Here is a 12,270-nt window from a genome sequence, read left to right on the forward strand (position 1 = left end):
TCATTCCATTAAAAAGGTTCAAAACAATCAGTTATGATCATTGACATTCAGCAAGACACCACACACCACAAACAACACTGAGCAATCCGGAGCCATACTGTACATCCACAGACAAGACAAGTGAGGGGGAATTTAGAGGATGTGATGTTTTCCTCCCCCAATGCAAGTGGCTCTACCTTTTTTGTGGGTAACCGTCCTGTTAAAGTTTGCAAGAAACTGGCGCTCTCTGTGTGCGAAGACATGCGATTGCCACAGCGCTCCATGGCCTATGGGTGGAATGAATGGAAGGTGACAACAACATTAGTGGAGGAGCAACAAGAGCATATGGTTGCACCTTTTCTTTACAGTATAAAGCAAAAGGTGTCTGGATCTCTACAAACAACTCCTTTCTATGATGTCTTACACACATACACACACACACACACACACACGGACACACAACAACTACATACACAACATGGCTAACATTTTGTGGCACTGGATAATAAGTTTTAAAATACAAATATTGTAATGTAGCCTCTTATGAGACTGTGATTTATAATTAAGGGTTCTTGCTTTTAATAATGCTGGATGTGGACGTCACATGGCATGGTATGTTACTTGTGTCAGATCAACATAGGACAAGTCACATATGAAGATAGAAAGTGAGAAAGAACACACAGACAGACTCATTCATTCTCATAGAACATGCTCCAGTGAATGGAATGAGAGGTTAGTAGGAACCCATGCAAATGAGCGGGGGCTAAATTAAAGACAATGAATAATTATGATTATAGGAAAATGATGACATAATTATGATAAGGAAGAGGCTGATGAACACCACTCTTTTTCTCCACTTCTTCCATTATAATTATAACTTTTAGTTTCCCTGATTAAATGTATTTCAAGTTCATACTTTATGCCATGTTCACACTGTCATCTGATCACTACGATTAACTACTCATAGCTGGTCATTGAATCAGTGATTACATTTTTCCTCAGAAGATAATTTGATTAGGTTTTGTGACGAGATGGTTGACGCAATGGTTGACCTGTTCAGATGTGATCAAATACAATTGGCGCGCCGATTTGATGTGCTCTTGTACGTTCTCATACGTCAGTTACGTTCTACTGTGCTCTGAAAAGATTTCGGGTGCCCATTAGAGACCTGGTAAAGAAAAGAGGCTGATGTATGGTCCTTGCTTATTTCGTGAAGGACATTCACCATGGCAGGAGCTTCTGATGAAGAAAACATCACATTTAGCATACTATTATATAGTGATGTCATTGCCCTAGAGCAGGAGCGCTCACACTTTTTCTGCAGGTGAGCTACTTTTCAATTGACCAAGTCGAGGAGATCTACCTCATTCCTATTTATAATTTATATTTATTTATTTATGAAAGAGACATTTTTGTTAACAAGTTAATGGTGTTTAATGATAATACAAGCATGTTTAACACACATAGATTCCTTTCTTTCATGAAGACAAGAATATAAGTTGGTGTATTTGATTCTGATGACTTGCATTGATTGGAATTAGACAGTGGTGCTGATAACGTCCGCATTTTCAAATGGAGGAAAAAAAAAGTCCTCCTTTCTGTCCAATACCACATGAAAATGGTTGGATTTGGCATCTCATTTGTCCAACTTGCATACTCGTTTTTAAACACTTTGTTATGAGAGTAGCATATGTGTGTGGCCCTTTAATGTCTGGCAGCAGGTGAGTGACGTCAGTGAGAGTGCGGGTGGGCAAGCAAGTGAGAAAGCGGTCGCTGAGGGTGGGGGAGAAATACATTGGCATCAAACTCCGTAGCTTGCTAGCTTGTGCACGCTAGCTTTCTGAGACTCTTATTTTGTTAGCACAGGAAGATTGAAACAGGTCTTTTATGGTGAAGACAGGAACTGTGCAGTCGGTCTTTAGAGTTTTGACAGTAGGTACGAAGTCTCTAGAAATAAATTGTGTTTCTCTGCGTCCGCCCTGTTAGTGATTTTTTTCTTAAATATGAGCTCGCAGCAGCCAGCGTCATCTCACAAGATCCTCGGGTGCCGAGAATGTCAAACAACTGACGAAAGTGAAGTCTTGGTATGATTGATGATTGCTCATTTTTATGTATATTTTTTAATGCCTGGCTTGAGATCGACTGACACACCCTCCGAGATCGACCAGTCGATCGCGATCGACGTAATGGCCACCCCTGCCCTAGAGCAAGAAGTGGAGCAGCTACTACGCCAGTCAGACAGAAGGGCCAAAAAAGCAGTAGTGAAGCAGTTGGGAGTGCAGCTAAGCGTATCTGATTGTGATGTCTTTGGAACAGGTCATCAGTTATAATTATGTTATCTAATTGTGCGTAACATATGGAATCGGATTGCAACTCAGCAAGTTGGAGCATTTTTTCTTTTTTTCCCCTATTTGATCCCGATGAACACAATTAGGGACCATGCTTGCTTGCGTTCTGACAGGTTCTGAGGAGACTAGATGCGATTAGCAAGACAATTGAATCGTAGCAATTTTTTGAACCGTCCACAGTTTCTCTACAATTGCCATTGCAGACACGCTTCATGTCAAGGTCAGATGTCATGTAATACGCTCACCACGACAGCTCCATGTTTCATTCCAAGATGCCAATCGTCATCCTAACCATGACACTGTGAACGGGGCCTAATTAAAACATGCAAAGCTGTGTTTTAGGGAAGTAACAGACTTAAAATTTCATATCACTCTTATTGTGACCAAAGTGATCACATTTTATATTATCGTGGTATTGTTGAATTGTGTAATTGTTGAAGTCCTTATATCCATCCATCCATTTCCTACCGCTTATTCCCTTTATTCACACTAAAATCGTTTAATTCTTTTAAATAACTAATATAAATAAACCCAGTGTTAGAAAGACCACTATTTTGCATGTTTTGTATTTCTTATGCTTCATTGATAAGAGTGTTCTGGCGGTCGTTGTGGCGTCGTCCTTGAACGCAACGTAAAAACACCTCTTGAGTATATATCGATCACTGTGTTCTAAGAGACCACAGCTTGTAGGTTAAATATGCACAATTGAAAAGCTTAGTTGCTCAGACAGCAATGTGTTTATATAAGTTTAGATTGGGTATGTTGTTTTTTTGAATGGGGAAAGCAGATAATGTCTCTTTCTTTTTCCTGTAAGAATGTAAGCTAGCATTCAACCTTCAGTTTATTAAAGTGGGGCATTAAATCATGATTTTTGATCATTTTCATTCAAACCTTTAATAATAACTAACTATCATAAGTTTTACCGCGGTGATTATCTATCCATCCATCCATTTTAGAGTGTCCGCCGTGAGATCGGTAGGTTGTGAGTTCAAACCCCGGCCGAGTCATACCAAAGACTATAAAAAAATGGAAGCCATTGCCTCCCTGCTTGGCACTCAGCATCAAGGGTTGGAATTGGGGGTTAAATCACCATAAATGATTCCCGGGCGCGACACCGCTGCTGCCCGCTGCTCTCCTCACTTCCCAGGGGGTGATCTAGGGCAGTGGTCCACAACCACCGAGCCGCGGCCCGGTACTTGATTGGTACCGGGCCGCAGAAGAATTTTTTTATACATTTTTTTTTTTTTTTTGGATTTTACAATTAGTGCACCAACCCATAAAACCTCCCTTTTTCCTGACAAAGAAAAAAAAAGAAGGTCTGGACTGCAGCCGGGACAGGGAAGTATCCGCACTCTTTTTTTACAAAGCCACGCTGTTGTAGCACGTGCTGAATGTGGCTTGGCATTGTCTTGCTGAAATAAACAGGGGCGTCCATGAAAAAGACGGCGCTTAGATGGCAGGATATGTTGTTCCAAAACCTGTATGTGTAAGCTACCCATGCCTTGGGTATTAATGCACCCCCATACCATCACAGATGCTGGCTTTTGAACTTTGCGTCGATAACAGTCTGGATGGTTCGCTTTCCCTGTCGAATATTTCCCCCAAAAATTTGAAATGTGGACTCGTCAGACCACAGAACACTTTTCCAATTTGCATCAGTCCATTTTAGATGATCTTGGGCCCAGAGAAGCCGGCGGCGTTTCTGGACGTTGTTGATAAATGGTTTTCGCTTTGCATTGTAGAGCTTTAACTTGCACTTACAGATGTAGCGACAACCTGTATTTAGTGACAGTGGTTTTCTGAAGTGTTCCTGAGCCCATGTGGTGATATCCTTTAGAGATTGATGTTGGTTTTTAATACAGTGCCGTCTGAGGGATCGAAGGTTACTGTCATTCAATGTTGGTTTCCGGCCATGCCGCTTACGTGGAGTGATTTCTCCAGATTCTCTGAACCTTTTGATGATATTATGGACCGTAGTGTTGAGATCCTTAAATTTCTTGCAATTGCACTTTGAGAAACGTTGTTCTTAAACTGTTTGACTATTTGCTGATTGATTGATTGATACTTTTATTAGTAGATTGCACAGTACAGTATATTCCGTACAATTGACCACTAAATGGTAACGCCCGAATAAGATTTTCAACTTGTTTAAGTCAGGGTCCACGTTAATAAATTCATGGTAAACTACTCACGCAGTTGTGGACAAAGGGGTGTACCTCTCCCCATCCTTTCTTGTGAAAGACTGAACATTTTTTGGGAAGCTGTTTTTATACCAAATTATGTCACCCACCAGTTCCCAATTAGCCTACACACCTGTAGGACGTTCCAGATAAGTTTTTGATGAGCATTCCTCAACTTTATCAGTTTTTATTGCCACCTTTCCCAACTTCTTTGTCATGTGTTGCTGGCATCAAATTCTAAAGTTAATGATTTGCAAAAAAAATGTTAATCACTTAGAACATCAAATATGTTGTCTTTGTAGCATATTCAACTGAATATGGGTTGAAAATGATTTGCAAATCATTGTATTCCGTTTATATTTACATCTAACACAATTTCCCAACTCATATGGAAATGGGGTTTGTATAACATATGGGTGTTTACTGCAATATAAAAACATGTGAAAGTGCAACTACAGCATGTTCATCTATAGCCTACTCTAGTATCATCAGATAATGTAGTGTATTTTGTTAGTATTAGTGAGCAAAAATGTGTTAAAATCAAAAACAATAATTATCATTATTTCAGTCCAAATAACCACAGGAATGGTCAAAGAAACCGCTGCATAAACCAACTACAGTACTGTATATTCATAATACATAATAATTACAAGAAAAAGAGAGGTGTTCAGTAGGGACGCACTTGACTATAAGATTAAACACCATCTGCATGTGGGGTGATCATGGGGGCAAGCTGACATTCCCATTTTTGAGATCATGAGAGAGTTGTGACTGTAATTTTAGTAGACAACTGAAATATTATGAAGTTTTGGTATAGTAAAATTGTCTATTTTGAGAAACAGGAAAATACATGTTGTCTTGTACTACTTGTGTGCAAACTAAATAACTTTTAATAAGATGGATCATGGCAACACAACACCAAAACTCCAAATATGTCAGTTTTCTTCCAGGGTGAGCATGGTGGGTTATTTTTAGTGGAGCAAATGAAGCAATGCAGAGGGTGGGGCATTCATAAAACCACCTGCATGGTTTCTGGTGGAGACCCAGGGCTGGATCCCCAAGGGGCACTCTTACAACCCATGGTGTGTACCCAAGAGTTGGACCGGTCTAAGCCCTAGGGCGGCCATGGTCAAAATGACACAAGGCAGGCAGGAAGCAAGGCAATAAGCGAGCAGCATGGAGGGAAGGAGGAGGGAAGGAATATTCACAAGTTAAAAATGTTTAGAGGTCAGGATTGCGGGATGGTTACAAGGGCCAAAAATTTCATCTGTCAGTAAATAAAAAAATCACCACAGTAAATAACTATTTCATGCTTTAATAAGAATTCACTTCCCCTCCCTCAGAAACAAGAATAGAAAAGTAAAGTATTAGCAGCACATGAAACATTCTAATTCAACACAACCATTGTAGAATCACAATACACCAGTCACTCACTCACTGGTTAAAAATAATTTGGGGCTGAGTCAAAAGTAATAATGAACACAATACAGTACATGTAAAGATGTGTACAATAATAACATTCACAAAAGAACCAGAGCAATACGTAGAATAATGCTACCTGTACAGTGTGACACTAAAATATAATCAACTTTTTCTATACTTTTTTTCAATCAAAATCGAATGGACAAGAGTTGTGCATTTACTTCACAGCATGCAGCTGAATAACAGGTTAGCGATAAGATGTCCAGACTGATATTTACACACTATATCTAGTTTACATGCTGATGAAATAGACTTCAAGGTCACTTGTGAGCATGGAAGGTAGACAAAGTCAGTGTTATACGAGATATCTAAAATACATCACAAAATCAATATGGGCCTTAGATGTCAGCGCTAGTAAATATTGAAGTTTGATAAGCACGTGCAATGTGTGCACGGAAGTCAAAGAGTGCAATGACATCAAGTGGCCAACAGAGTTACAGTCGTGGTCAAAAGTTTACATACAATTGTGAAGGACATAATGTCATGGCTGTCTTGAGTTTGCAATAATTTCTACAACTGTTGTTGTTTTTTTGTGATAAGGTGATTGGAGCACATACTTGTTTGTCACAAAAACCATTCATGAAGTTTTGTTCTCTTATGAAATTATTATGAGTCTACTAAAAATGTAACCAAATCTGCTGGGTTAAAAGTATACATACAGCAACATACATTATCAATTTTGGTGATGTAGAAAAGTTGCATTCAAATCAAATTAGCTTCATGGCATGGCCTCTTAACTTCATGTGAGTGATTATGATTGACGACACCTGTTAACTTCTCTGAAACCATTTAAATAGGGCTCCTGTGATGCAGTCATTACACACGGTTAAAAACGCGACAATGGGAAAGTCAAAGTAACTCTGCACAGATCTGAAAAAACTAATCATTGACTTGAACAAGTCAGGAAAGTCACTTGAAGCCATTTCAAAGCAGCTTAAAGTCCCAAGAACAATTGTGCAGACAATTGGTCATAAGTATAAAGTGCATGGCACAGTTGTGTCACTGCTACGATCAGGAAGAAAATGCAAGCTATCACCTGCTGCTGAGAGAAAATTGGTCAGGATGATCAAAAGTCAACAGAGAACCACTAAAAAGCAGGTCTGCAATGAATTGGAACCTGCTGGAACACAGGTGTCAGTGTCCACAGTCAAGCGTGTGGCTTGTCTAAAGTTTGCTGCTGATAACATGGACAAAAGATAAGACCTTCTGGAGGAAAGTTCTGTGGTCAGAGGAAACAAAATTTGAGCCGTTTGGTCACAATACCCAGCAATATGTTTGGAGGAGAAAAGGTGAGGCCTTTAATCCCAGGAGCACTATGCCTACCGTCAAACATGGTGGTGGTAGTATTATGCTTTGGGCCTGTTTTTCTGCCAATGAAACTGGTGCCTTAAAGAGAGTAAATGGGATAATGAAAAAGAAGGATTACCTCCAAATTATTCAGGACAACCTAAAATCATCAACCCGGAGGTTGGGTCTTGGGCCCAGTTGGGTGTTACAACAGAACAATTACCCAAACTAAGGCTGGGCGATATATCGACTATACTCAATATATCGCGGGTTTGTCTCTGTGCGATATAGAACATTACTATATAGTGAGTATACGTTCTCACGCAGTTGTTTTTAGCAGCGGGCAGTACACTACAGGCTTTTCTCACTCTTTCTTGTCTCTCCTTCTCACAGAGACATAAAACAAGCGCGCCTTCCTACGTACGTCACATACTGATGCACGTGCAACGTCATACCCTACTGAGGAGCAAAGAGGTAGCGAATGTTTAAAGATAGCTGTGATGCTAGCGCAGTGGTGCGAGTAGTAATACGAGAGAAAGAAGGTGCGAATCTGGTAACAAATGGAGGAATATTTAATTCCCAAGAAAAGTCAACCGAAGATGTTGAACAGACAACCGTAATATGTCAAGTAAGCGGCAAAAGCTATGCTACAAAAAGTAGCAGCACTACTAATTTGTAGCTTTTAAAAAGTCACCCGCTAGAAAATGAAGAGTGCTTGAAACTCCGCATGTCACCATCTCGGCCGGTGCCACACCCAAGAAAACGCACTGACCCAAATGAACATGGCGTCTTCCATTTCCAGGTCAACCTCGTATGAAAAAAATAGTCAACAACAAAAGGAGATAATGTCTGCAGTAACCTATGACATAGCGAAGGACATGCAATTTGATTTCCTATTATGCAGCTAATTTTTATTTGACAGTTATTGAAATATCTTGTGTGACATCATGCACGAAAGTGCACTTTATTTGTTTTAAACTATTGTAGTCCTGTTCTGTACCAAAAGTGCACTTGAATTTAGTGTTGTTTTGACATGTCATCTTAGTGATATCATGCACAAAAGTGCACTAACAGCTTAGTTTAAAATGTCCCTGACAATTTTTGCACTTTCTGTTTTGGAAATGACATGAATGTTTGGTCCACTGCTTAATAACTGTTCAATAAATACAGTTTTGGTAAATTGACTTAGTTGTGATTTCCCTCTCTGCATGAATGTTTAAAATTAGTATATATTTATGCAGTATGAATGTTTTAATGTAGACACATAGAACCATCATACTGGTGTGATTATATGCATCAAGTGTTAATTCAAGGCTAAGGCAAAATATCGAGCAATATATCGTGTATCTTGACATGAGCTAAAATTATCAATATATTATTAAAAGGCCATATTGCCCAGCTCTACACCAAACGCACGTCAAAAGTGGTAAAGGAATGGCTAAATAGGGCTAGAATTAAAGATTTAGAATGGCCTTCCCAAAGTCCTGACTTAAAACCCATTGAGAACATGTGGACACCGCTGAAGAAACAAGTCCATGTCAGAAAACCAACATATTAAGCTGAACTGCATCAATTTTGTTGAGAGGAGTGGTCAAAAATTCAAACAGAATCTTGCCAGAAGCTTGTAGATGGCCAAAAGTGTCTTATTGCATTGAAACTTGCCATGGGACAAGTAACCAAATATTAACAATGCTGTATCACCATAAATGATTCCCGGGCGCGCAACCGCTGCTACCCACTGATCCCCTCACTTCCCAGGAGGGTGATCAAAGTGATGGGTCAAATGCAGAGGACAAATTTCACCACACCTAGTGTGTGCGTGTGACAATCATTGGTACTTTAACTTTACTTTACTTTAACTTTATGTATACATTTGACCCAGCAGATTTGGTCACATTTTCAGTAGACCCATAATAAATTCAGAAAAGAACAAAACTTCATGAATATTTTTTGTGACAAACAAGTATATGCTCCAATCACTCTATCACAAAAAAATAAAGAGTTGTAGAAATTATTGGAAACTCAAGACAGCCATGACATTATGTTCTTTGCAAGTGTATGTAAACTTTTGACCATGACTGTACAAGCTGCTTTATTGTGTACATAAGAAACAGGGTAAAAATGATTTCTGAGATAAAAGGTTAGCAGGACATGCATGTTTGACAAACTTACCTTGCTGCCAATGATGGAGCGAACCTCATCGTCAGGAGAAGTGGGCGTACCAGAGATATCAGGGTTACTATTGCTAAGGCTACGAGAGCGGTTGAGGTTAAGGCTGGCTGGTCGAACTGCTGATCGAGCCATGGTGGCATAGTGAACAGAACATCCCAGCCCTCCAGGGCCTGGTACAACACACACATAGAATAAATCAACTACTATTACTAAAATTGTCTAGCCACAACCTCATATGGGCAGATTCTTAGAGAGAACATCTATACTTGCAATAATGTCAATGGAATTTGTTATCTCTTAACCAAAGTAATACTTTTGTATTTGCAAAATGGGAGCAACAGAATTAGTGACTAGGAATCAATGTATATAAATATGGCTGATATCTGCATGAATAGCAGAAGATGCCACTAGATCCTTGACACTAATTATTCAAAAGAAATGTGAAATGTCAGCAGGGATAACAAATTAAAGCGCAAACAATGAGCCAAAAAACATTTTGTGACATAAAAAATAATGTAGCTGACCATATCTACCTGATAAGGATGTTTTGGCTTTAGTAGGCAGGCAGAAGAAAAAATATTGTGGAAGGAAAAAGAAATGTAAAAATGTAGTTGAAAATGTTTAACAAACAAATGAGACAAGCGATTTGTTGAGGTTGAATGTAAAAACAAGAACAAAATGAGTAGTTTTCTCAGAAGTAAAATAGTTTCCATGGTTAAATACCTGCAGAAGGTGCGTTAGGGTTGGTGCTGGGCAACCGGAAGACATAATGGATGTATGAAGACAGCAGGCTGTTGCGACCGTGCATGTCCTGGCTGGTGTCAAGGTACTTATGGAGACGGTTTACAATGGATGCCATAACCTCAAATGATGCCTGGCCAAGATTCACTAAAACACATAGACAACAGACAAACAGATGCAAGTACAAAGTTTACTAAAATGTTTCAGTCAGTCCCTTTGCTGAGATATGCATACAAAACCTGCACATTATATTAAGAGAGGCTTTACTTAATTAAAAATTATTACTAGTCATCAATAAGTGCAGAGTGACAATTATTAGGTGCACTCATGTGTTTTGAAATAAAGGATTTGATTAAATAAAAAAATATACGTATGATTTAAATATGTAATTAATATGAACAAAACCCTATTGATGTTTAGAAATACTTTACCTTTTTAACTTAATAGTAGGGATGCAAGATTTTCTTTTAAAGCAGATATGATACAGATAACTTATGTATATATATTATTTTACAAATGTACATTTACCTGTAGTTTGTGCACACCTTTCTTTGCGGCTGGACTTGGGGCAGTTTCTTTAGAAGTGCAGCTTCTTTAGCAATGCTGGAATTTCAAGTAGCTGATGAGGTTTGATGTGTTGAATCTCAATGTTAAGTGAAGTTTTTTTGTAAAATCTTGTTGAATCTCAATGTTAAGTGAAGTTTTTTTTTGTAAAATCTAGCATGTTTATATATTTTATCTGTTGTTGGAGACTGTACCCATGTTTAAGAGTACCTTAAAATCAGTTTCCTCTACTTGAAAGACCAGCAGCTGCCACTTATAGCCCGTGTTACATTGGACAATAATATCTATTATAAAAATAGAGCAAAACGATATGACAAAATGTTAAGTTTGTGTTATTAGTAATTAGTAGTAATTTTAAATGTATTTAAATATTTTTAGGATATATATATATATATATATATATATATATATATATATATATATATATATATATATATATATATATATATATATATATAAAAAAGCATCATCAGCAATTATGCAAATGATATGATCACATCACATTAACCACATTCGCAACATGTAGATTTCAAGCTGGGGGAAACCTTGATAGTATTGGTAATCATTTGGTAAATGCAAAACAATGTATGGGCTTTGAAATACAGATTTTAATGACTCTAAATTAGCGAGCTCTATTGCACTGAACACTAGACTTAGTAAAGTTAAAAGTTAAAGTACCAATGATTGTCACACACACACACACACACACACACACACACACACACACACAACGCACACACTAGGTGTGGTGAAATTATTCTCTGCATTTGACCCATCACATTTGATCACCCCCTGGGAGGTGAGGGGAGCAATCAGCAGCAGCGGTGGCCGTGCCCGGGAATCATTTTTGGTGATTTAACCCCCAATTCCAACCCTTAATGCTGAGTGTCAAGCAAGGAGGTAATAGGTCCCATTTTTATAGTCTTTGGTATGACTCGGCCGGGGTTTGAACTCACGACCGATCTCAGGGCGGACACTGAGCAGTACTTAGTTTACTTAACATAAACTGTGCTGCCAGGGATTTTATTTATAATATACTAGTGTTTTACTATTTCCTAGGGCCCCCTTCAGTCATGGGCACTTTCCCAGACCTTACGACACCCCTGCATTATTGAAGATTTTCAGACTATCAGAACCGTTTAATTCTACTACCCTCGAATATTTAGTAAGTGTCTAAGGAATGCAGTAACATACCAATTTGTCCAGCGATGACTGGTGGTCGGACCACAAGCAACACCAACTTGTCAAGTAGAAGGTGAAGGAATCGAACAACTGGTTCCAGCTGGGAAGAGTTCAGAGCAGCCAAGCTGGACTTCAGCTCAGCTTCCAGGTTGTTCTCCATGATTCTAATGTCTCCTATCCTGACTGGGAACATGTGCTCATCAAGGGCATGCACCAAGGCGAAGAACTTATCCAAATATTGGTCCTAGAATAACAGAATGAGAGCGTTTGATCAAACAGGGTACAAGAGGGAACAAAAAAATGTATCACACCAAAAAGATGGAAGCAAAAAGTAC

General features: G+C 38.8%; 1 protein-coding gene across 15 annotated transcripts in view; it reads right to left on the minus strand.

The window, feature by feature from the left end:
- Positions 1-12,270, minus strand: part of dock7 (dedicator of cytokinesis 7) — a 91,462-nt gene that overhangs the window by 41,138 nt on the left and 38,054 nt on the right. For 6 of the 15 annotated variants that reach the window (XM_061883673.1, XM_061883670.1, XM_061883676.1 and 3 more), the window contains exons 20-25: positions 11,948-12,179; positions 10,172-10,336; positions 9,982-9,999; positions 9,449-9,618; positions 5,529-5,621; positions 177-266 (exon numbers count right to left, since the gene is read on the minus strand). In XM_061883673.1, the coding sequence (XP_061739657.1) occupies positions 177-266; positions 5,529-5,621; positions 9,449-9,618; positions 9,982-9,999; positions 10,172-10,336; positions 11,948-12,179 (768 nt within the window). The remainder of the gene's footprint in view (positions 1-176; positions 267-5,528; positions 5,622-9,448; positions 9,619-9,981; positions 10,000-10,171; positions 10,337-11,947; positions 12,180-12,270) is intronic. The other 9 variants (XM_061883680.1, XM_061883679.1, XM_061883677.1 and 6 more) reach the window with 3 other exon arrangements.

This window comes from Nerophis ophidion, linkage group LG22 (assembly GCF_033978795.1).
Source record: "Nerophis ophidion isolate RoL-2023_Sa linkage group LG22, RoL_Noph_v1.0, whole genome shotgun sequence".
In the NCBI taxonomy this organism is placed as follows: Eukaryota; Metazoa; Chordata; class Actinopteri; order Syngnathiformes; family Syngnathidae; genus Nerophis; species Nerophis ophidion.